Source organism: Pinus tabuliformis, chromosome 5_1 (assembly GCF_031772625.1).
Source record: "Pinus tabuliformis cultivar Carrire ecotype Pingquan chromosome 5_1, CPIR1, whole genome shotgun sequence".
NCBI classification, from domain to species: domain Eukaryota; kingdom Viridiplantae; phylum Streptophyta; class Pinopsida; order Pinales; family Pinaceae; genus Pinus; species Pinus tabuliformis.
The window spans coordinates 887,864,531-887,892,151 of NC_142305.1; the positions used below are offsets into that span (position 1 = coordinate 887,864,531).

At 34.5% G+C, this 27,621-nt stretch overlaps 1 protein-coding gene across 1 annotated transcript; it reads right to left on the reverse strand.

Moving 5' to 3' along the window:
- Positions 1–4,456: 4,456 nt before the first annotated feature.
- LOC149167657 (U-box domain-containing protein 70-like) lies at positions 4,457–18,494 on the reverse strand. Its single transcript, XM_089430552.1, has 2 exons — positions 18,056–18,494; positions 4,457–4,521 (listed from the first exon to the last, which is right to left on the reverse strand). The coding sequence occupies exons 1-2, from the start codon at positions 18,492–18,494 to the stop codon at positions 4,457–4,459; spliced, it is 504 nt and encodes a 167-aa protein (XP_089286678.1).
- Between the last annotated feature and the right edge of the window lie 9,127 nt (positions 18,495–27,621).

Sequence of the window (27,621 nt, forward strand, 5' to 3'; positions counted from 1 at the left end):
CACATCCCCATGCATTGATGACCTAAAGAACTTTTTTTTTAATTTCCTTTGCCACTTTGTTGCATCTGCACCAGGTGGTGTCTCACCTAATAACAAACACCTATTGATATTAGATGGCCATGGAAGCCACATTGCTGTACAAACAATTGAAGAAGCAAACAATTTGGGCATCGACCTGTTAACATTGCCTGCTCATACCACTCATAAATTGTAACCCCTTAATATTCAGTGTGTTTGGCCCTTTCAAGGACTATTTCAGGTCAGAGCGTGTTGCATGGATGGCAAAGAATCCCAGGGTTGAGGTGAAAAGGTTCGAGCTAGCATAACTTGCAAGTAAAGTGTTTAAAAGGGCTCTAACACCATCAAATATCAAGGTTGGCTTTAGGAGGACTGGAATCTGGCCATTGAATTATGATGCTCTTATGCATGATACTGGTTGTAGCCAGGTGTTTCATGTGGATGGTCAAGAAGAAGGGCATGTCCAAACATGTGTTGAAGTGCAAGAAGAAGTAGATGAACATGATGATGTGGTTGCAACTGGTAATATGATTTCCCTCTCTCAAACACACTTGTGATGATGATGAACATTCATGTGAAACACAATATAATCATGAACCAATTGACAGTAACATTGAGGTTGTTCTACCAACTGAAACACATGGAAATTTTGTTGCTGATATTGTTAATGACATTGTTGAACATGAAATTGACAATGACGATGTAGTTGAAAATGACATTGTTGATATTGAACTAGGAAGCAACAAAGACAAATCGACATTTCCAAGCCAAGTAACCCCACCATCATGGCTGGCAGAAGCCATGATTAATTTGAACAAGAACGTGTCTCAAGAACCAATGAACATGCATTCACAACCATCAAAATTGAACAATGAAATTGTTCATTTTTTTGTGGACAATAGATCAATGGAAGAAGATAGTGCACATAATGAGGCATCGGATGAAGAGAACAATATAGTTCAATTAGTTGTCTCGAATACTAAAAGGCAAGTGCCAAGCAATGGCATGCAGGTGGGAGGGGTGGAGAAGTTACGTGGTCGGTTCTTAGAGCTACCAGTAGAGAGAGTGTCAATGAAAAAAAGGCAAGGAACACCAGGTAGTCTTCGTTTGGGCTGAAGTTCACAGTTACTCACCTCATAAGACTTTATAAACCTATTAGTTGAGTCTAAAAAAAAAGAGAAATTTGAAATTCATGAATTAAAACAGAAAAATAAGGATTTAGCCAAGGAGAAGAAGGTAGTAAGGATTGTTGTAGCACAACGTAGAGCAGATGAAAAGCTTGAAAGAGAGAAAGTAAGGCAATAGAATGACCATAAAAAACAAATGGCAATACAGGAAAAGGAAGCAAGAAAGGCTAAACAAATGATTGAAAAAGAACAAGGGATGACCGATATGGTTAACAATGATGCAAGCACAACTGATGAAACCAGGATTATGCCAAACACATTGGACAATATTGTAGATAATACACCATTATCCCGAGACCTCATAAACATTCAAGTCCCTCACTATAAAAATGGGGGTTTACCCACTTTCTTTATTCCTACGAGAGTAGGTGTCAATTCTGTGTATCCTCATCACACACCTCCACTTAATGCAAGGGTTAGTAGCGCAAGTGTGAGGTATGGGTACTCAATTCCTCCATGGTTGGAAGGGGAAAAGTGGATTCAATCATATTGCAGCAATCCACCACATCTTGGTCAACTCTTTTTAGGTAGGCCAAGGCTACTTGGTTGAAGAAGGCAACTAAGGGAGTTTTGGCACTAAAGATTCTCAAGGCCATAGAGAATAGGGGTGTAATATGTTTTTGGTTGTAACCACATTATGATGTGGATTTTGGATGGATTGTCTCTTTTTCTTGTCACACGAAGATTTTTTCTTACAACCTAGGTTGTTTCATTTCATATTGTTTGCGGCATTGTAACCAAAATCCATTTTAGAAGGAACATCTATAGTCTATTATAATGGAGAAATCTTGCCTGAGAATGCATATGGGATTTTTCATTATGCCTCTACACACCAAATGATTTACAAAAAAATTATAATTGAGATGTTAATTAAAAGACAAACAAGTGAATAATGAAATCTTGAACATGTCACTTGTTTTAATATGAAAAATCCATAAAACAGTGAACAATAAAAGTACTTAACCTCACAAATAGAGTGCATGTGTGGTGAAGCATCAATAAGCCAAATAAAGCATCAATAAGCCAAGAGAATAATTAAATGAAAGACGAGTAAATACTGAAATAAACAAGCATCAACTGAGTTGTTAATTAAATGATAAAGCATCAACTGAGTTGTTAATTAAATGACAAATGAGTGAATAATAAAATATTGAACAAGTCATTTATTTTAATATGAAAATTCCATAAAACAGTGAACAGTAGAAGTACCTAACCTCACACCTTGTATCAAGCCTCATTTACTGTAAGTTAAGTTAGAAGACAAACATAGTGCATGTGCGGTGAAGCATCAACAAGCCAAGAGAATAATTAAATGAAAAACAATGAAATCAACAAGCATCAACTGAGTTGTTAATTAAATGACAAACGAGTGAATAATGAAATCTTGAACAAGTCACTTGTTTTAATATGAAAATTCCATAAAACAGTGAATAGTAAAAGTACCTAACCTCACACCTCATATAGAAGACAAATAAAGTGCATGTGAAATGAAGCATCAACAAGACAAGAGAATAATTAAATGATAAACGAGTGAATAATGAAATCTTGTGCCACGCTCAATGCCTAATAATCAACCAGTAACCAAGAGTGACTTTTAATTCTAAAACAACAAGAACCTTTCCATCTTCTTCATCAAGTTTATCATAAACTGCCTTTATTGTTGCCAAATCATCCTTAATTTGTAGGTCTTCTTGAAATGACACAATTGGATCATCCAAATATACTACAACCACCAAATGAGGTTATGTCAAGGATGTCTTTAGATTGTAAAAATCCAAAGCACTATAAAATTTAAGAAATCCAATCAGTGTTCTGGGAAAACTAGGAAGGTTATCCAAAGAGGATTTAATTGTCTCCACTGCAACCTTAAGTATGTCAGAGAGATGTCAATAAGAAATAAATATAATGGCAAAATTGGAGGTTGGAATATATATTTTGTTGGTGCAACAAATTCCACATTTCCATTAGAAACCTTTGGAAGATCATTTGCACCACTGTCACACTCTACTACACATAGTTGTTTGGTGGAATCATGTCTTGAAAATGAAATGTTGTATTGAAAATACCTCATACCCCATCAACTATCCATTCAATAATATCAATTTTCCTTAAAATGTGAAGTTATTGGAATGTATGCTTAACTATTTTTTCCATATGCTTTTTCTCTGCATTAGTAAGTTCAATCCTTACTTCAAATAATGCATATTCGTAGCTACTTTCTATCTCCCATGCAATCAATTTGCTTTCCCAACCTAAGGCTTTCTAAAGCAAAAACAATGAGCTATCTACCTCAAGCCCAAGAGGTGACCCAATTATCTAGAAGGCGCTTCCTTATAATTCTTAAGTTCGGGATTGCATTTATTTCCCTTAATGTGGCATTAGGTGACATCAAGAGACAAATGGGAAATTGAGAAAATCTATGTAATGCTTCTTCAAAATAATCAACATTCACATTAAAATGAAAGTTGGTAAGCTCAAAGTCAGTAAATGTGTTTGAATGCCTCTAATGCTTTGTAAGATACTACATATAACTATCTTCCAAAGGGTATTTCTCACTTATATAGAACAACATATAATCAATACATAGCCATTAAATGATCTAATTAATACATTCATAGATGCAATAGTCTGAACAACATCAAATAAACCATGAGAAGATTCTTTTCCAACCACTACAATTTTCCATCATGCCATTTACGCAGGTTTACTAGGTTATTGACAACATACATTCACTAGGAATCACTCTAAAAAATTACTCTAAAAACCAGATCATTACTGTTGTGCCAGAAACAAAGCAAGACAAACAAAACCCATGAATAACCAGTTACCCACAAAGCATAAAACATGTATGAAATAATTATATCACTCTAAAAACCAGAGCATTATTGTTGTACCAGAAACAGAGCAAGACAAATAAGACCCATGAATAACCAGTTTACCACAAAGCATAAAACACTTTTGAAATAAATTTATCACTCTAAAAACTAGAATATTGTTGTTTTGCCGGAAGCAAAGTAAGACAAACAAGACCCATGAATAAGCATAAACCCTGTCGAAACCTAAACCCATGAATAACCATAAATGTTGTTGACCTCTAAACCCATGAATAACCATAAACGTTTCCAACCCCTAAACCCATGAATAACCATAAACCCTACCAAACCCTACCATAAACCCTGCAACAAGAGCTAAATTCCCAACAACAAATTCAAGTGTTGAAAAACACAGAGTGGCTGGTAGGATTTAGAATCCTACCGAAGAGCCGCAGAAGCCACCACCATGTCCAAACGTTGCCCTAAACCTCGCCATACCTCTTCTGCGACAACCATACAAATTACTTGCAGCAAAAACTTGCAAACATGGAGAGAAATTAGCATTTGGAAAAAAACCCAAAAACAATTTACAGCAAAATACAAAAAAAAACCATGAATTTAAAGACTTACTGGAATGGACCTTGAAACCTGCATATCGACCACCGAACTTGCTCGAATCTCTCACTTACTACTTCACAAACAATAGGCCGCGAGGATGAAACAACAACAAGCGTATTTGTAAACCCCCGACGAAGCATAACGAACAACCACAGAGTCGTTGGTTAACCCCCCACGAAGCAGAACGAACAACCACATAGCCATTGTTTAACCCCCCTCGAAACAGGTAAAGCAACCACAAGCGTCGCCCTAAATGAGAAACAAACCTCTGCAAACAATAATGACAGGTGAGCAGTGCTAGAATGGCGCACCAGGTGAACCAGTACTAGAGTCGAGAGGAACCATCTTCGGTGGAGCACACTACCCACACACAGGGCTCGAATAAGATGGCACAGGGTGGCAAAGACATGCCACAAAACGAGCCAAAGGAAACCCTAAAAGAAGGTTTTAAGGCGAAATTTAATGCATTCACCAGCCATAACATGTGGCACTAACCAATTGATGATGCCCTTTGGGGTGGGTCGGAGGATTTACCCCGCCCTAGGGCTGGGGACCCTACACATCAATATTATTTTGGCTCGCATGGTGCAGGCCTTTCACTGGTCTTGCCGGGAAGGTGAGACTCTCGACCTCTCTGAGAAGTTTGTGTTTACTGTTGTAATGATGAATCCGCTCTAGGCATGCATTAAGAAAATTGGAGCTCATATTGGCCAGTAGGGTCGAAATCCTAAATTTCTTTTAGTGTCGTATTGGCTAGTAGGGTCGAAATCCTAAATTGCCATTAGTGTATGTTTTAATTGTGCTCATATTAGCCACAAGAGTTAACTCAATCGGTCAAATTAGTGCCTCGCCAATTGGGAGGTCATAGGGTCAATTCCCAAAAGCTCTTGGGGTCAAGTCAGTAAATAGGCCAAGGGGTGTGATCCCCTTCGGATGGGATCCACCCTAGTGTTGAATAGTGGACGTAGCGGCTACCTAGTGACCATGGGTATCCGTGAACCACATGTGAAAAAAAAAGAAAGAAAAAAAAATTATGCTCATATTACCCAATTTCTATCAATGTGTATTTCATATATGTTATATCTCCAACATCATCAGATCTAGAAGCATCAACTGCAGTTGCAGGTCGAGATCAAGATAGTTTTCTATTTGATCTGGTCGAAGGTTAGACGCTAAATTGATATCAATGTGTTGCAGGTCAGACCCTAAATTGCTACCAATGTCTATCTCAGATATATTATATGTATGTATGATCGTGAATGAAGATAAGATTTGTCTGTTTATTATTATTAGATGTATGGATGAATGAAAATGTCAATACTTAAATCAATTCATCCTGCAGTGGGTCTTTAGTGTAAATGTCACACACTGTGTTGAATATCACATAAAAGTAGTTTTATTCTATATTTTAAATGTATATAATATCAAAATTTAATGAATATATTCAATAAATATATGATTGAAATATACCATCAAATATATGTTGCAATTGCAAATCTGCTCCCGAGAATGACATTTAACCATATTAAGAGAAATAAATATTTTCATTCAATATTACATTGGGATAATTATATTGGTATATCCCAAGTAGATAATTACATTGGTATATCTCAGGAAAGGAATATGGAAGAGGAAAATGTTAAATTTTGATTATATGTAAATGGATTGAATGAAAAAATAATTATTTGTTTAAAACAAGTAGTTTAGTGTGTTCAATTCAAATTAGAAATTGTGCTCTAGAAAAAAATTCATTAGTCAATGCTAAGTTAATTAATAGGCAAATAGAATCCTATAATCTTGCTTTTACATCTTATTCACATTTTTTTATTCTCATCTTTTTTTAATGCAAATGCTTGTTTAAATTATGGTGGGAAGTAATTGATGGTAAATATATTATTTACCTAAGTATGAACTATTTTTAAACATTTTGATTTTGGATGGTTTTCTTACTATGTTTTAAGAATAAAAAAATCACTACACAAATATTTGAAAATCATGGATGAATATTGCAACAATATCCAAAAATTTTAGGATAAAATATGTGAGACACTTATTCACATTGCATTAGGAGAAAGAAAGAAATTATTTTAACGTCCACGAGGCTAAAGATAGCCTATGGGACAGACTACTTCTTCATCTGCTTGATGTATTCGACCCTTTTTATGTGAAGCTTCAAAATAAATGCTCCCAGCTTCTCGACAAACACCTCACTAAATAGATTATCCCAAGAGCTAGCTGCTAGCATTTCTGCATAATTTTCCTTGTTTACTTTGAAGGCCTCACATTCTAAAATGAAATGTTTTTCTGTTTCCACTTTTTGGGAAGAACAAAAAATGCATACTCTTTCCTCCAACAATTCTTTTGGCCTTTTCCAGCGCCCTGTTTCACAATGGAGTTGATGGGAATTAGTCCTTAACTAAGCAATGGGAAATAGTCATGAATGGTTTTTAATGCAAATGCTTGTTTAAATTATGATGGGAAGTAATTGATGGTAAATATATTATTTACTTAAGTATGAACTATTTTTAAACATTTCAATTTTGGATGGTTTTCTTACTAAGTTTTGAGAATAAAAAAATCACTACACGAATATTTGAAAATCATGGTTGAATATTGCAACAATATCCAAAAAATTTAGGATAAAATATGTGAGACACTTATTCACATTGCATTAGAAGAAAGAAAGAAAGAAATCATTTTAACGTCCATGAGGCTAAAGATAGCCTATGGGACATATTTCTTCTTCATCTGCTTGATGTATTCGACCCTTTTTCTGTGAAGCTTCAAAATAAATGCTCCCATCTTCTCGACAAACCCCTCGCTAAATAGATTATCCCAAGAGCTAGCTACTAACATATCTTCATAATTTTCCCAGTTTACTTTAAAGGCCTCACATTCTAAAATGAAATGTTTTTCTGTTTCCACTTTTCCTGAAGAACAAAAAATGCATACTCTTTCCTCCAACACTTCTTTTGGCCTTTTCCAACGCCCTGCTTCACAACGGAGTTGATGGGAATTAGTCCTTAACTAAGCAGTAAAATTTTTTGTCTCCAAGAGATATTGGCCTCTATGTATGCTTTTGGTTGATGACTATGAGTGGGATTAAACACTTCAATATAGTACTTTTTCTTTCTTCCTAGCTCCTTATCCCATGTAATCTTGTGGAACTTTTCTATAACAAAAGCTTTTATCTCTTTGTTGTTTATGGGAGACACGTTCAAGAAAATACCCCATTTACTAAACCATTTGTTATTTTGTTGCATCCAAGTATTTTTCCTCTTGCATAATCTGTCATTAAGCACCATAGCAATTGCTTCAATAGGAACAGTCCTTGTTTCACTTAACAATATAGCATAAGGAATTGCAATTTTAATCTTGAATTTGTTTGTAATCAAATGCTTCTGAATTTTCTCAATTTGTCTCCACTGCATGTCGGATGTACTGTTAGCCCATAGTTCACAACCATATAGAATCACCGAAATCACTAGAAGCCCAAAAAGAGTTTGAGTGGTTTTCCAGTCCCATAACTCTGCCTTTCTACACCTATTTTGAAAAACATAAAATGCTTTCCAACCCCCCATAGTTCTTTTCTTTCTAAAACTATTCCAGCTTAGATTTTTGTTGAAGTCAATTCCGAGATATTTGTAATCCGCAACTTCTTCTAGAATGTTGCCTTCAAAGTAGAACTTATGTTGGTTATGTTTTCTTTTCTTTGAGAAAACCACTACTTTCATTTTGTTCATATTGACTTGCATCCCCACACTTCTAAAAAAGTGCTCAAGGGATAGTAAGTTCTCTTGCAAACCAAGAGCCGATTTAGCAAGCAATAATGGTTATCCACATACAAAAGAAGCCTTATAACAAACTTGTGCAAAGGTGTAATAAGACCTTCAAGTTATGGTTCAATCAAATATTTGAAAAATAGTTTTATAATAATATTGAAACCAAGGGATAGTTCAATTGCTTAAGCTCCCATTGCTAAGTACCTTGCCAATTGGGAGGTCATGAGGTCAAATCTCTTCGATGCCCTTGGGCTTAGGGTTTGCTAGTTTGGTTGGCGGGTAGATCCCTTCGAGTTGATCTGCCTGGATTTTCTCATGAATGTAGTAGCCACCCAGTGTCCATGAATCACATTGAAAAAAATATTTATTTTTCAAAATTAAACATTATAAATTGCATTGGTCAATGATAAAATCATAGTGGTCATTGGGAAAATGGATTGCTAGAATCTTTTCTTGGTAGGAACTAATAAGGCCAATGTCCTTCACGTGACAAGATGCAGTCATGTCATCAAAAATGGAATTAAGTCTTGAGAAAATATTGAGTGTAGATATAATGAGTTGTGTAAATTCTAAATCAAACTTAAAAGTTTTTCTTAAAGCATTGATAAATAGTTTAAATAGTTCTGCAAACCAATAACAATGTGTGTTTGGAAAGATAAACTATGTGTAGACCACTATTAAGGTAAAATACTTATAATAACATATCAAATGTATTGCAAATTTGTTTACTTGCCAAATGTATTGGAGAGCAAGTTATTTACCATGTTGAAATTTGAAACACGGGAAGGGAACGACCTTCTTACACAAGCAACACAATCCATGAGAGGTAAACATGTTCTTGAGGGGATTTGAACAATAGTGGGGGAATAACAATATACCTACTTTACTAACCAACCAAAGTCCCCATTAACAACAAGACACAACTTTTACAAAATTTGTGCAATTTTAATTAATATTTCAAGATTTAGGAAGTTTTGTGACTGTAGTCATTGAGAATTATTCATAGGGATGATTTTACAACAATCAATCATATAATATCAATGTTACCATATAAACTTTTTCTTATATAAATAGTTGTAAAGTAATAGCCCATAGGTGATAAGGATGCTTACACCATTTGCAAGAAGATCCAATAGTAAATATTATATTGCTAGTCTATACAAAGTCATATTGTTAATGAATGTTCATTTCTCTCAGCTATGACCAATAACAATTTTTATATTTTTTTGAGCATCGGAAAATTTGCAATATAGATTTAATGTATCAAAGATCTACAAGCGAACGAGATGGAAAATAATTTATATGCAATGAATTTGAAAAGAGGTGAATGGTGATTCTAATTTTGGACGTGCATCAAAAACCATACCATCCATTTACCAACTCATATAACACAAATCCAAGTTAGCTTTCAAAGAGAGTAGCCAAAAAACATACTCAATATTTTTATTAGGCATAGAATGTGAAATAATCTCTTATAACTCTATTCATTAAAAGGCTGAAACATTAAAAGAAAGATAAATTGTATTCATGGTGGACTCCAGAGTTACCAAATCCAAGCATACTAAGGGAAAAAAGTTCGAAAATTCTGGGGTTTCATTTGGTTCCTCGAATAATACATTGATTCGAAGTTTAGTATCGTAGGTGGTAATGCGGTTAGCCAAAAGCCTTTCCACACTAAAAAAGAGGTCGCCCCGAGATATTGGGTGTGACGCAAGTGCCTTTGGTTTGTGTGCTATAGAAGGCTCACTCAACATCACACAACCCCATTAGTGGGAAGGCAAATGTCTTTAATTATTTATAAAATTATCATTGACCTTTAAAACCTTTTTTTTTGTTGAAGGAAAAAAACAAAACTAGATTTTATTAAGAGAACAAACACTGAGTTACATTTTGTGTTTGTTATTTATACAATATTGTTTTTGATCTATTAGCGAGAGCCATCATGTCTTTGAATATGATGATCTCGTTTCTAATCCATAAATATTTTGAAAAAACATCTACCAAAAAAACAAAAATAGAACAAAAAAAAGAATAAAGACATCTAAAAAGGTCAAGTAATATACAAACAAAAGAAAACCTACATATGCACTGAAAAATATTGATCTAGTATGTAAAATATAGCTACTAACAGCCCAAAGATCATCAATACCAAATATTTCACATTCAGAACTTAATATGTTGTTTAAGATGACATACCTTGACTAACAGCGGAAGATGTAATGGCTGCCATCTTCTGTCTTCTGTCTTCTTCTCAGAACTGTCTTCTGTCTTCTGTCTTCTTCTCAGAATTCGGTTTCTCTCCTCTTGCCCTCACTTCCTTTATGTGTTTCTTGATGGAGAAGAATACAACTCTTGTGTGGGAGAGAGAGGACCCAATCCTTTATATATTATTTAACTCTAATCTGGTACGTCCATCATATACCAATTCAACGCGTAAGATCTAATGCTTTAGATTAGAAACTACTTTAAGATAAGATCTAAATGCTTTAAGATTAGATCGGGTCACATTAAGATTAGAAACTGCTTTAACGTTAAAAGCATTTGCTGTTTCCAATAGCAGATTTCTAACATTCTCCCACTTGACCCGACTATTCATAATATTAAGTGTTGAACATCATACCATGATAAATTGCTGAGAGTTATGGCGGTTGTGCACTATTAATTCAATGCATTCCCTTCCATATACTACAATACCAGCAATCCATCAATTCATACTCATAATTTATATAAAACAGCATAATGGTCGACATAATGTCTTATATCATAATGATTAAACATAATATCTTTATAAGACTCTTTCTTGTTTAAAATTACATAAAATACGTACTACTACATTAAAACAAGAGACACATAATTGTATATCAGAAACACATAAAAGAGCTCAGAATGTCACACATCAATTATTATTAATACAACCAAGACCCATTCTTTGAACATGTTCCTTAAATTGTTTTGGTTGTAACCCTTTCGTCAAAGGGTCTGCAATCATAAGTTCTGTCCTGATGTGCATGATTGACACTCTTTGTTTCTGGACCTCATCTTTCACAACAAGATACTTCAGTTCTATATGTTTGGCACCTTTAGAGTACTTGTCGTTCTTTGAGAAAAATACTGCTGCAGAGTTATCACAATAAATTTTCAGCGGCTTGCTAATGGTGTTGACAACCGCAAGTCCTGAAATAAAGTTCCGCAACCATAATGCATGAATTGTGGCTTCAAAACATGCCACAAATTCTGCCTCCATAGTGGATGAAGCAACGATAGTCTGTTTCGCACTTTTCCATGATATGGCGCCTTGAGCAAACATAAACAGGTAACCAAAAGTCGATTTTCTAGTATCGATGCATCCAGCAAAATCTGAATCGCTATATCCAATCACCTCTGATTCATTGGATCTTCTATACATGAGCATGTAATCTTTCGTGCCTTGTAAGTACCTCAAAACTTTCTTTGCAGCTTGCCAATGTTCCCTTCCTGGATTACTTTGATACCTCCCTAACATACCGACCGCAAAGCTGATATCCGGTCTAGTACAGGTTTGAGCATACATTAGGCTACCAACAACAGATGCATATGGAATTGATTCCATTTCCTTTCGTTCAACATCATTCTTAGGACATTGCATGAGATTGAATTTATCACCTTTCTGTACAGGAACTGTTCCAGGTGAACACTTACTCATTCCAAATCTCTCTAGAATCCTTTCGACATATCCTTTCTGAGACAATCCCAATATTCCTTGTGATCGATCACGGAATATTTCTATTCCAATCACATAGGATGCCTCTCCCATATCTTTCATTTCAAAGTTTGTTGAGAGAAATTCCTTAGTCTCATGCAATATACTTAAATTATTTGCAGCAAGCAAGATGTCATCAACATAAAGGACCAGATAAATAAACTTGCTCCCATTGATCTTTTGGTATATACAGTGATCAACCGTATTTTCCTTAAAACCAAAAGATGTAATAATGGTATTGAACTTAATATACCATTGTCGGGATGCTTGTTTAAGCCCTTATATTGACTTCTTAAGTTTACACACCAATTGTTCTTTACCTTCTACAGAAAAACCCTCAGGTTGATCCATATAAACATCCTCATCAAGATCTCCATTCAGAAAGGCTGTTTTCACATCCATTTGATGCAACTCCAAATCATAATGAGCTACTAATGCCATTATTATTCTTAGTGAGTCCTTTTTCGAAACAGGAGAAAATGTCTCCTTGTAATCAACACCATCTTTCTGAGTGTAACCCTTAGCAACAAGTCTAGCTTTATACCGTTCGATATTACCACTAGAGTCGTGTTTGGTTTTAAAAACCCATTTGCATCCGACTCTTTTACAGCCATGTGGTAACTCAACGAGATCCCAAACTTCATTATGTTGCATGGATTTCATTTCTTCTTTCATGGCATTAATCCATTCCTTTGACTCTTTACTTTGTACAGCATGTGAAAACGAAACTGGGTCCTTATTGATTCCAATATCATAATCTGATTCTTGCATATAAACCACATAATCATTAGAAATAGCTGACCTTCGATTTCTTTGAGGTCTTCTTAATGCTACTTGTTGTGGTTCATGCATATCAGTATTATGTAAGTCATTTCCTTCAGGAAGTACTTCTTCATTTATATGTTGTTCATTATCATCATGCTGTTCTACAACAGCTGGAACAACACTTGGAGTAATAGTAGATGGAGGAACTATTCTAGGCAATGTAACATTTACCCTTGTTTCCTTTATTTCTACTATTTCTCTTCTAGTACTCCCACTGATTTCACCATTCTCAATGAATCTTGCATTACCAGTTTCTACAATTCTTGGACTATGATTAGGACAGTAAAACACATACCCTTTAGATTTCTTAGGGTAACCTAAAAAATACCCACTGATCGTTCGAGAATCTAATTTCTTTTCATGTGGATTATAAATTCTCGCTTCCGCTGGACAACCCCAAACATGCAGGTGTCTTAAGCTAGGTTTCCTGTTAGTCCATAACTCAAAAGGAGTCTTTTGAACAGCTTTACTAGGAACCCTATTCAACAAATAATTAGCGGTTTTGAGAGCATACGACCACAAATTCTTAGGTAGTGTAGAATCTGACATCATACTCCTAATCATATCCATTAACGTCCTATTGCGCCTTTCTGCTACACCATTTTGCTGTGGTGTACCTGGCATTGTGTATTGCGCACATATGCCATGACTTTCGAGGAATTTTGCAAATGGACCTGGACACTGGCCTGACTCATTATATTTACCATAATATTCACCACCTCTATCAGACCTTATGATTTTCACCTTTTTATCTAATTGCCTCTCAAATTCCTTTACAAACGTCTCAAGGACATTCACAGATTGAGATTTTTCATGAAGCAAATAGACATAACCATAACGGGAAAAATCGTCAATGAAAGTGATGAAATACTTTTCTCCATTAAAGGCTGGAGTGTCCATAGGTCCGCAAATATCAGTGTGTATTATTTCAAGAAGCTGGCTGCTTCTAGTGGCTCCTTTCTTATTATGTTTGGTTTGTTTACCTTTAATACAATCCACACATAATTCTAGATCACTAAAGTCCAAATCTGACAAAATTTCATTACTTACTAATCTCATCATTCTTTCTTTGGATATATGACCTAGTCGTTTATGCCACAAGAAAGCAGAATTTTCATTCAACCTGCTACGTTTACATCCAACATTATTTACTACATTCAACAAGGAATTCGCATAAGTGTCATTCAGTTTCAATTTATATAACCATCAATTAGAATACCAGAACCAACATTATCAGTATTCTTATATAAATCAAAACAACCAGATCCAATCATACATCTAAAACCAAAAATATCCAATTTACTTGCGGAAATAAGGTTTCTAGATAATGAAGGTACATAAAGGGTACTGTATAAGTCTAATACATATCCACTTTCTAGAATTAGACGATAAGTCCCAATGCCTTCAATTGAAGATTTCATTCCGTTTCCCATAAAGAGAAAACGATCTTCATTTGGATTTATGGTTCGGATCGTAAGAAATCCCTGCATATTGTTGGAAACATGAGTTGTAGCACCAGTATCAAGCCACCATGTATTAATAGGAACTTCAACTAAATTTGATTCAAAACATACGAAAGATAGATAACCTGCAAATCAAAAATGAAATAACTATAAGCTCATAACTAACGCGATTCAGATGTAGACATAATAGTATAATATAGCACTCCTTTGGGTAGATACTATCTTATACTTAACATAATTAAATACCAAAACATAAGTAGGTAATAAATATATTCAATTAAATAGAACTGACATCTTTGGATGATCAATATTTATTTAATCAAAATATCTATCAAACCTCATCATGTCAACTAGTTATAGAACAAGACTTTCCTTTGGGTAAGTTCTCAGGTTCTATCATTAGTGACGCCAGTTTTTAATTGGTATTATTATAACTGGCAATTTCTATCAATAATCATTATGTCACTTATGCACTAAATGATTATTCTGATTTTGACCACTTTGGTGATTAACAAAATCATAAATCTCATGTGCATAAATAATTTATAACACATACCTTATGCAAAACAATCAGTCATAGAGCAATTACTTTTATGCCCAAATTTCAAACGTCAATCGAAACTGTAACTTTCCTACAGGAGTTCTACTCAACTTTTGCAAGCGAGAAAATTTTAGTAATGAACAGGCCACGCCTCCCAGTCATACGACGTACACAGTTGCCCTGTGATCCCCTTTATCAAAATGTTTCTGACCAATCCCATATGTCAGGTCTAATCCCATATTGGAAAGCTTCTAAAAAGCGTGCAAGCGAGTGTCAATTTTGAAGCTTTACCGTATAGGCATCGTATACGATTCGGACGTTTCGTATTTGGGATTTTCGCCCTTTGTCCACGCAAAGATTCAGCGTTTCAATTTCAATTGGGCGTTACATTTTAAAATTGGAATCGACACGGTTTGTTTCAAAGCCATCACAATAATATTAATCATAAACCAAGAATAACATCCATGACACCCAAAATTATTTTATTTAGGAGGGAAGATCCTAGAAGCTTATGACATAACTTTCGAAACAAGCATATACTGATCAGTCATTGTGGCTTTCGAGCATTCACCAAACAATAATGAAGGAAATGGAGTATGGGGTTTTATGTGCATGCAGCTTTAATGGAACCGGACAGGCTATACAGCGAAGTGAACCACAGAAACGGCTAGCCATCGGGATTCATAATTTTGTGGGATTTGGAGTCGTATTTTAATACGCGCCCCTATTGTTCTTATAATAATTATAGCGATGACCTTGATTTGTATAAGTGCCAGTCGTAAGTCTCTTGGTCAAAAGAAAAAATTCAACACGTTACAGCCACTAAATCGCGGCCTAATATCTTCGAGAAGTGAAATGGGTTCATTCGAAAACCTAGAGGTAAGCTCTTAACCCCTTTTGTGAAGCATGCACAAGACTTGGTTAACAACGAAAGGATGCAAACAGGGGTCAATAGGCGCATAGTCAAAGGACTTATGAATGCGTGATCATTTCATGAAACCCCCACAGTTTCCCGAAGGCTCAATCACATGAGTAAAGCACAGAACAGATCAATTGCAATCATAGGAAATATTCAGTTATTGATTGTGGCTCTGATACCAAATGTAAAATATAGCTACTAACAGCCCAAAGATCATCAATACCAAATATTTCACATTCAGAACTTAATATGTTGTTTAAGATGACATACCTTGACTAACAGCGGAAGATGTAATGGCTGCCATCTTCTGTCTTCTTCTCAGAACTGTCTTCTGTCTTCTGTCTTCTTCTCAGAATTCGGTTTCTCTCCTCTTGCCCTCACTTCCTTTATGTGTTTATTGATGGAGAAGAATACAACTCTTGTGTGGGAGAGAGAGGACCCAATCCTTTATATATCATTTAACTCTAATCTGGTACGTCCATCATATACCAATTCAACGCTTAAGATCTAATGCTTTAGATTAGAAACTGCTTTAAGATAAGATCTAAATGCTTTAAGATTAGATCGGGTCACATTAAGATTAGAAACTGCTTTAACGTTAAAAGCATTTGCTGTTTCCAATAGCAGATTTCTAACATAGTATTCCAGCAACGACCAACACTATGGGACAACAGTGCACCCCTCCTCCCGAATAACACCATCTAAAACAAAAGTAAAACAATATTATATCCTTTAGCATCATTCAATCCCATTTTGGACAAAGAGTCAACCGTCCCATTTGATTCCCTGTAAATATGTTAAATGTCAAAACTCAGAAAAGTTTGTGAGTGCACCAATTCGATCTCGCCATCCTCTGAGATCTAGACGATCAAAAGCCATGTTGCCCAGAATGCCATCATTGATAGTCTTAGAATCACCATAGACATGGATGTTCTAGATTTGTTTTTCCTTTGCAAACTAGAGAAGGAGCCACAAAGCCACCATCTCAAACCTGAAATTTGTGTGTCTCCCCAAACCAATGCAACTTATAGTAAGAGTTACCATTGATGCAGAGCCATGCTCCACAACTCCATCTCCCCAGTTGTGTTGCACCGTCAAAAAATCCCGCCAACAAGATAATCTGAGGGTGCAAATATCTCCTCGACTGATCCTTGGAAGTCATCATATGTGGTTCCATATACTCCAACCTAATAAGAACTTTTGAGCAAATCATGTAAACACTAACTTGAAGCCCATGAAAAATGAGGTGATTTCGGGGCTTCTAGATTTCCTAGATCACAAATAGCAGGATACATTTATGTATACCATGCCTAACCAGGCCCCACCGCAAACACTGCTCCAATGGAGTGAATTGCCTGAACGTGATTTTGAAAAAGGAAAGAGTCATATGCCAAATATGGACAACGATGCTATAGAAAATAAAAAGATGCAAAACAGATTCAAAATCACCACTGCATAAGGGACAACCATTCGGGACCTTGAAAACCACGTTTACAAAGATTGTCCCATGTTAAAATTTTGTTTTTCCACACCAACCAAATGAAAATAATGATCTTCAGAGGGGCATTCAATCTCCAAATAGCTTGAAACCATGGTGTCGATATAGAATCTTGTGTTAGGTGCGTGATATGTTTATAATTCTCCGCAACCACCACAGAACCTTTCCTGAGAGTCTCAGCGCATGAAAGGGAATCACCTTTCGCATTCCTACAAAGACCAACTCTTTTAAGTGTAGTGACATAATTGTTCCATTCCAAAGCCATTTGCCTAGACAGTGCAATATGTGCCACCTCTTTCCAATGTTAGCCTCACTTTCATAATAAAACACTTATAAATCCAAAATTATAATTAAATAAATTAAATCTTGAGAATTAGGAGTTAATTCCTCAAACAAGGGAGTTTAGTTAGGATGAAAGATTCTCTCCAACTAGTTCTCCTAGATTACTGTTTGGTTGAGAAATTTGCTCAACCATAGTGTCCAAGATAGATGTATTATCTTGAGACAAACTTACTCATGTATTTATTTGTACTATTATCATTATTTGTACATTAGATTGCATCATGAGAGGAATACAATGAGACTAAGGCCTTTTACGCCATTTCTATGTCTCTAGTATTTTTTTTTGTCTTAATTTTGTTTAATATCTTACCTGTGGTATTGGAGCAAAGTGAACGATTGGGAACGACATTTTTATGTTTGAGCTTGGCTAAAGTCATTGGTGAAGTGTCATGGCCTTGGTCCAACCATGATTTGATTGCCTCACACTCGTATGAGTGTCCATCTTCAGCGATATAAGGGTCGTCCATAATGTTCCAACTGATCGGACAACGAAAACCCTCGGGAACTTGAATGAATCGCTTAGGCGAAGATTCGAGCTTGTTGACAGAGTCAAGAATTTTCTCTAAATTTTGCATTCCCTGTTGAAGGGTTATCCTTCCGCTTTTGATCGTGTATTCTAAAGCGATCTCAGCGAGTTTCCTCGCTTGTTCCAGCGGCCATATTGCATCCTCTTCCACTACATACTTGAACTCCCCCCCTTCCTCTTCAGCAAGCGCTACACTCACACGTTCGACTAGTATTTTGTACATCGACTCAGTTGCGGGCTTCCCGACTAGAAGCTCCAGGATGAGTACTCCGAATCAGTAAACATCTGACTCAGGAGTAAGGTATTGTAGCTGAGAACGATCAGAAATGAGACGAACGAGCCCGAATCACTGATTTTTCTGCCAACATAAATGAACGAAAGGACACGCTGCTATGACCCCTGATCCTGACAGAATTGCGAAGAGGTATTTTTTTTGCTTTTTGTTGTTGTAGCAGGCAATATATGAGTTGTTAAAAGTTTTATCGATTATAGTGTAGGAGCAGTGCCTCCTGTCATCCGAGCGATGGACAGCACATACCCATATTGTAGTGCTATGTGAACATAGAACATTGTACGTTTCTATTTCTTGGAAAGGTGTGGAACCAGGGTATGCACACAGAAAAACTAATCGAGTAGTTTTAATGGAATAATTCCAAGACATTGGCATCTTTCTTGTGAACTTTGAAGGATGTGCTGATTTGGAACGTATTTACTGCAAACATTTAATATTCCTGGTTTAAAGGTGTAAATATCTCAGAACTGTAATCATTGAGTTTGCCCGGTTTAAAGATGGAAAGATTTCAGAGCCGGAAAAGGTAAATCAAGCAGCTAAAAGATTTTTATAGTTAAATAAACCCTGTATGGACAGATGGCATAGGCTTTGTAAGAGTATCAGATGGGTACCTTACAGAGTATTTATCATAAACTGTAGAGGAAGATGAGCGCATTGTGATATCAAAGAGACTTTGTAAAGGAAAGTTCAGAACATACCAGAAAAATCTTTAAAGAAACTCAAAACTTGGAACGCTCAAAAGGTCATAAATCGTCGGAACGCTGGAGTTAAAAGGCTCACTTCAAATATCAATTTGAGGACCACGAGATCATCATATGGAAGAGTTTTGAGTGATTCAGAGTTTCCAAACGCTTGGAGTCCAGAGATTACTCACCTCTTCAGTTTCTCAGGTCTCGAGTTCAAACTTGACGGGTTAGCTTGAAGTTTTTCAAAGCTCAAACAACCAAAAGCTTTCTATGTTTCTGGTATATTTCTTCTTATGAGATGTTGGCTTCCGAGATGGTGACAGTTTGAACAAGTCTGCAGAATGTTGAGGCAAGTTTAAAAGTTGTTTAAAAAGTTTTCCAAAGTTTTTTTTTTTAAAGGGTTGTAGTCAAAGTTGAAAGGGTCATAGTTTTCCAAAGTTAAAAGTCCTAATATTTTAAGAAGCGTGGAGAATATAGGAGGGATGAATGGCTTTCAAAAAAAGGAAACCTTTAATAACTTTTTATAAAGTAACTTGATAAAAATCATTACATTATTTTGAAGAAAAGCATGATCATAAATTCCTTTTAAAGAGTAAATTTTAAAAACTTATTGTTGTAATTCGAAGTAATATTTTATTTTGAGAGTGATTGAGTCAGTGCAGGTAGTTTTTGAAGACATTTTGCTTCCAAAGTTTGCAAGTGTGACATTCTCATTGAGAAGTTTCCACGACAAAATTTTGACATTGAAGAATGATGTACTCCAGTAATTAATAAAATCATACTTTTTGTGGTGCTTGTGTCCTAGATACACCCGAAATTGAGTAAGGGGATCTTAGGTACACCGTGTGTAATGAATGCATGTGCATGACTTGTGTTCAGATTATCAAAACGCTCGCTTTGTATTATGCTTAAACAACTACATGCAAATAAGCAAGATTAAGTATAAGAACGTTTAATCAAGCTTAAGTACACAAGCACAAAGCGTCACATCATCAACTTGATAAGATGATCTTCCAAGCAAACACATTATCATGTAATCAAAGCAATCAAGTTAAGGATGCTACAAAATCAAGCATTTCAAGCCAAGACGACATCAACATCATCAACACTTTTTGTATCACTTGCAGATAAAAAAAAATTCACTGAATTGTATGGGTGCATTCTCGGTTGTAATCGACACCTTAATTTGATAAGGTGTATACATTAAGTCAAGTAAATCTTCAACTGTGTCATCAAGATTGAACTTGTCATTTGTCTCTTGGATGCATTTTCGACAGTGTTCGACACCCTTCCTTTTTTTAAAATCAACACATTCAGTGAGTACATTCAAGAAAGCACAAAGTGTCAGTAATCAATCAAGAAAGTTCAAGCAAGCCATCTAGTAAGCAATCATCATCAAACGAGTGTGAATTCTAGTATTCTATTCTTCAAGTGAGCATCAAATCAAGCCAGTGTTTAATGCAAGTGAAATAAGCAATAAATCAAGGGAGCGTGTCATTCAAACAACAAAGCAAGCGAGTGTGTCATTCAAACAACCAAGCAAGCGAGCGTGTCAAAATCAAGTGCGAAAGTTCAAAGCACGACATCTACAACAAACGAGCCAGTGTGAAGTTGATTGAAGCATTCACAAAGTGTCAGTGAAGCATTCAAGCAAAGCAATTGTCATCAAGCGAGTGTGAAATCAAGAGTTCAAGCAACCAAGTTATAAAACTCTAGCAAGTGTTTAAAGCATCAGCAATAAGCAACAGTACAAGCAAGCTTGAATTCAAAGTGAGCAAGCTAACATGGCGACACACATTCAACTGTCCCAAATTCTTAACAATTTGATTTTATCATCAGCTGGCGACATGGTGAACATCAGCAAAACAACTCTTGCTGATATTCAAGTGCATCTTCAACATGCACATGAAATGATTAAGTTCTTTCAACTGGAGTCACAACTACAAAGAACTGAGTTGCTAGTGAAGAGTGATGCTTCCAAGTCTTTGAACAATACAAATACAACCGATGATTCCATGTCACTGATCCAACCCACTTCAAGTGTCGATGTGGTCCCTGGTCCAGTTCAACCTTCTTCCAAACCAGTCATCAAGCCATGGGAAGAAATCCAAAGTAACAGAAATCGACGAGCCTTACGATACGTCAAAGATGACGTCAACTTACATATCCCAGATTATTCAAGGCCCATTAATTTTGTCAGTGCAGGGTTTCTTGCACAAATCACATTGGCTAATTCCAAGAAAATTGAAGATAAACAGAAATACACACAAATTGAAGTTGCAGTCAAATCAAAATGTCTTCATTGTCAAAGAACCGGTCATCTGGAAGATCAGTGTTTTGATCTCCATTCTTGTCACCATTGTGGCAAGTCAAATCATTCAACAACACAATGCAATCAATAAAAATCGACTAGATTGAAGATCAATTATTCATGGATTGATCCCTGGGAATGGTCATCCACGGTTAGAATATTGTATAAGTTTTACAATCAAATTCACTCACACATATTGCAGTCAACAGTAAAAATGAAGATGGTACTCTCGTGCAGTTGAACGGGGGAGTACACCAGCGAAACACTCCTACACCTGAAGTGGGGGGAGTTCAAAAATCATTTGAAGAAGATTGTCTCTCCTTTCAGCTGACAAAGGGGGGAAAATGTCAATGAAATTGCCAGTGGTTGTCAGGCTGAAAGTCTCGACAACATCAGCAAAGCAGCCAGTGAGCATTTTCATTAGCGAGTGAGTATCAACAAATTCGACAGTGGGCAATCAGCAACAAAGTCAACAATGACTAGTTTTCAAACACAGGAAAAGCAACAGTGAGTTGTTTTTCAACGTCATCAACCAGTGGGCAATCACCATCAGCAGATTCGCCAATGTGTGTTCTTAAACTTTTGTCAGTGGACAAACAAATATGCCAATGGGCGTTCATCAAATTTTTTCAGTGGACACAGGATGCTGATTTCAAGCAAAGGATAGTTGGATCCTTTTGCAGATTGGCACGTGATGCAGTTTTCAAGCGACATTCAGAGATGAATCAGACATGCAGTTGACTCATGGTCTCTTTATATTGCAATTTCTTCAGCATCCAGCATTGGCAGTTTTTCAGGCAAATGTTTTTTGAGGATCAACTTGAGAACTTGGAAGAGGGTTCTTTGTTCTTATTTTGGATTTATCATTGGGGGGGGAATGTTAGCCTCACTCTCATAATAGAACAATTATAAATCCAAAATTATAATTAAATAAATCAAATCTTGAGAATTAGGAGTTAGTTCCTCAAACTAGGGAGTTTAGTTAGGATGAAAGATTCTCTCCAACTAGTTCTCATAGATTAGTGTTTGGTTGAGAAATTTTCTCAACCATAGTGTCCAAGATAGACGTATTATCTTGAGACAAACTTCCTCGTGTATTTATTTGTACTATTATCATTATTTGTACATTAGATTGCATCATGAGAGGAATACAGTGAGGCTGACGCCTTTTCCACCATTTCTATGTCTCTGGTATTTTTTTTATGTGTGTTAATTTTGTTTAGTATCCGACATCCAAGTCGGAAGGGAACCATTCCAACCACTGACTATTTGATCCAATAGAAAGATACCTCTTTGGTGAAGAGCCAGGGCCGTGTTAAGAGTTTAGTTTTGCACCATCAAACAACCGAAGACCATGACTAGGAGATTTAGATTCTCTAAAACCCTATGCACGAAGCCTGCTTGTCTTAACAGGGTTATAAATTTTTAGGGAACTAGAATTAACAAGATTATAAATTTCTAATGAACCATTCATTCTTCAAAAAAAATTCTGGATCCATGAGATGACAATGGTTATAGTTAATAATGGTAATGGTAACATTGATTGATTTTTTATACAATGCAATTTCATAGAGTAAATTGTTTAGCGAGTCTTTAATGAAATTTATAGTAACACATAGTCTACGATGCATATATCATTGACTTAAATGTTTTGATTTTGATTTTTATATTGAGTAGCATATAATTTATTGTTTAATTGAATAATTTTTATATTCAATACAAATTTGTTTTTCATCCATATATAACATTGGTTTTCATCAAAGCATCACCATCACTTCCCCAACTACTTTCACAATACAAATTTGTGATAAAAAAATTAGCATATATTCAAAGTTACATGTCTAATTTACCAAAAATCCACCATCATTTCCAAACCATCAACTTCAATTTCAATCAAATTGTCACAACTACTTCCACAATCCAAATTCACACAAAGTTATTACTCCTCTAATTCAGATTGCTAAAATATGTCGGGGATTGAAATTCTAATCACTTGGGTTCACAAGGACCTGCCAACATGCTTTTTGCCAATTATGATACCACTTGTAGACAATAGAATCTATAAATTATTTATGAAAGTAGTTAAGGATTAGGTGCAAACTTTCATTGTTAAAATTTGAATTAGCCAAATAATAGTAGCTAATTAATATCATTGTCAACTATATACAAAACATGTTAAATGAAAGTGGTTAAGTGCAATTTTGAATTAGCAAAGTAAAAGTGGTTAAGTGCAATTTTGAATTAGCAAAGTAAAAGTGGTTAAGTGCAAATTTGAATTAGCAAATTAAAAGTGGTTAAGAATAAGTATAAATTTAAATTAAAAAGCACAAAGTAATAGAATTTATAAATGGAGTTGTCTATAATGCGACTTTTTGAAGATTCCGGTGACGGAATCCGGCGAAGAAATTGAGGTCAAATCTTGATTTCTTGCAGTTAAAATGGTTTTTTAACTGCATATTTGGATTCAGCACCCTGAAAAACCCCTGGGACGCTTTCATTGTGTAGAAACTAGCTATCAAACTTGCGATTCCAATAATTCCTGCCGGATTTCGACCGGAAAAATCCGCCGGAAAGGCTTTCAAAAAGTCGCGTTATAGACAACTCCTTTATAAATTACTTATGAAAGTAGTTAATAATTAGGTGGGAACTTTCATTGTGCAAATTTGAATTTAAGTGAAGTAATAATAGCTAAGTATAAGTGCAAATTAGAATTATCCAACACAAAGTGATAGAATTTAAAAAATATTTATGAAAGTAGTTAAGTACAAATTTGAATTAGTAAAATATAAATTTCATCAATTAATGATACTTACAAAAAGTATTAAAACGAAATTAAAATAATACATTAAATTTTAGATTTAAAACACATTTCAAATTTACCTAACAACGATAACAATAGTAATAAAAGGAATTAACAAAATACTTTTAATTTACTTAATAATGAAAAATTACTTTAAATCTAACACTTGTTAAGAATTTTTAAAAGAATAATATTCTAGCACTATCATGGTATTTTTTCCATTTATTTAATTCAAAATGTTTGTTGTTTTAGTTTTTTAAAATTAAGTTGAGTTCAGGTAGACACGAGTTCTAATGTTGGATGGAAGAGATTAAGTTAGGTTAACTTGATAGTCTTTTAGGATAGTTTAATTTCCTCAAAGATGGTTTATATCCTCAACTCCTCCCTGTGATTCTATCCTAAACCCTTTCCTATGAAATTTGAACTTCAAACTCAGTAAAAAATAGAAAATACACGCCACAAAAACGTCCTAATATGCATTTCATAAATATCCCATAAATAACTTTATAAGATATTCTCATAATATCTCTAATATTTCGATAATTTATTTTTTATTTTCAAATTTCCTTAAAACTAATGCCTTTTATCTAATATTATGATGCTCATAATAAAGTTAACACTTTAAATTTCTCTTCCTGGGTTTTCCAAAATAATGTCTCTTATTTATACTTAAGTCTATGCTGGCATAAATCTCTGGAAAGAAGGAAACCTTAGTTATTCCAGAAGCATATCAATTCCATGAAGATACACATGCTACTTTCGCTGACAATTTGGAGAACAAGTCCCCAACAGCTATGCCAAAACATCAGGGTTGGAGACATAAACATCAGGGTTGGAGACATTATTATTATTTACTATATTAGGCGAGAATTTCATTGTGTTGATGGATCCAATTTCTGTTGGTGATTTTCTTGTAAATTGCATGCGTAATATTGAATACATATGAATGTTTAAATGTAGTTTTCATATTTGTCTTTTGGATATGAAATATCATAATGAAACTATTATTTGCACAAAATATAATGATGTTATGAGTAACATATGAGAATCTACATGATTAATATGTAACTTTTGATGTGTAAAATTTGTAATATTTTTTGAAATTTTATATAACACAATTCATTATTCCTACAATAAATGCAAGTTGAGATGATGTTTCGAGTAATATATGGAAATTTACATGATTAATATATAACTTTTTATGTTCAAACCAGAACATTTGGAGTCGAGTTCTAAACTTTATATGACACAAAATCAAGTTGAGATAACAACGTTTGAGCGATATATGGAAGATTACATGACTATTATGTAATTATGATCTACAAATTTTGTAACATTTGAAATAGAGTTTTAAATTCCAAACAACGCAAAGTTGTATGATTAAAAATTTTGATTAAATTGTTTACTATAACTAACACTTAAAAAACAAGTTGTATGATAATAAAGACTAAGTATATTGTCATTAAAATGTGAATTTTAATATGCAACCTTTATCAAGAAATGTAATTTTTAATATGAAAAACTTGTAACATAGTACATAGAGAAACTTATGCTATATATAACACAGTTCATGATATAAAAAATATCAAATTGTTTATTATGACTAATAGTGCCACACTAGTTTGTGAATTTTGAGAACACTAGTTTGTGAATTTTGAGAACACGTTAATCACAATACTAAAAACTCCTACATCTTTTAAAATATTTCTTCTTAGATTAAAAAATTGAGAATCAATGATTATTCCTTGTAATATATTTTAAATATGCTTCTATTAAGGAACTGAAGAATTTTGGTAACATTGACTAACTATTAAATATTAAGTTCTTAGAAAGTGTGTTATGACTTTTGATCATGTTAGTAGTGAAAGAGGGGGTAAATTTTTAACGTGACGTGGGATGCATTTTTTAAATTTGGTATTTAAGATTTAGTTCTTAATAGAGAAGAGAAAAAATATTAAATATGCTTAGAAGGTATATTAAGGACTTTAATAATGGGGTTTACTTGGAGATGTTTGTCCTTCTAGATTGGGTTATATGAAGGAGCAAATATTTGAGCTCTCTATGTTGTATTTTTGTAATTTGTAATGTAAAAGGGGCAAAATATGATGTGACTTAGTGGATGGATTTGGGTCACTTTAAATGCATATATATTTTTTTTATTGAAATACACTATATTTTATGTAATTTCTTTGAATAGAAAATGATTTCAACATAGATAAAGTTACTATGCCTAAATCTAATAATTTTGTTTTTGATTGGAAAGGATGGAAATAAAATCAATTTGACAAAAAATCCAAAACCATTTCATGAATTTTGCACAATAAACTTACATGTAACCAAAGATATAATTTTTTTAAGTCACCAAAAATATAGGCCTATGTATACAAATGAGAAAAACTATACACCATAATATAGAATATCATTTCTTATAATTTTAGTCCAATGTGTAAAATCTTTTCACAAGTTTTACACTATCTTTGGCCAAGTCCTCCAATAAACTCACAAAGTGTTTATAATATTCATTATTCAACTAATTTTTTCATTAAATTCTTATAGCACATTGCTAAGGCAACTTTTATTGAAGCCCATTATCCCCACATTAGTGAATATTAAACAAAACCCCCATGGTCTTCTAGTTAACATAGATAAGACTCAAAATGTCCCTAGGGTCTCTAAGGGAGTTCTCTAATTTAACAACAAATCAAATTAAAAGCACATACATGCCAATTTCAAACTATCTCATAGATATAAATGGTTAAAAATTCAATCTAGGCCATAATTTAATTATTAAAAATAGACCATAATGTATTTTATTGTGATTATAGAGAGAGTGAGAACTCTACCTACTCAGCTCAATGCCAACAAAAATAGGGTTATAAATGTGTTTTAAGATTAATTTTCTTTTCTAAAATCCTATATTTTGAAACGGTGTCAAAAAAGAATTAAACAACTAAGTTATCTCTATAGACACACTAAATATACATTTATGTAAGACTTTTAAAGGAAATCATATTATTTTCCCATTTTATTTGTTGAGTATGAAAAAAAATCACTTCAAAACATGCAATATAACCTCACTAGGAAATGTGAGATGATCATGAGCTCATAACATTATGGATTGTGTTCTTTCAAATTTAGACCATGGTTCACATTAGTGTCCAACAAACAGGATCCATTGTAGTCTATGGGAGAGATGTCTAATGTTCTGCAGGGACCAGTAATTGTTATAGTACCGGTCCCACCATGAGAGATGTACAACCA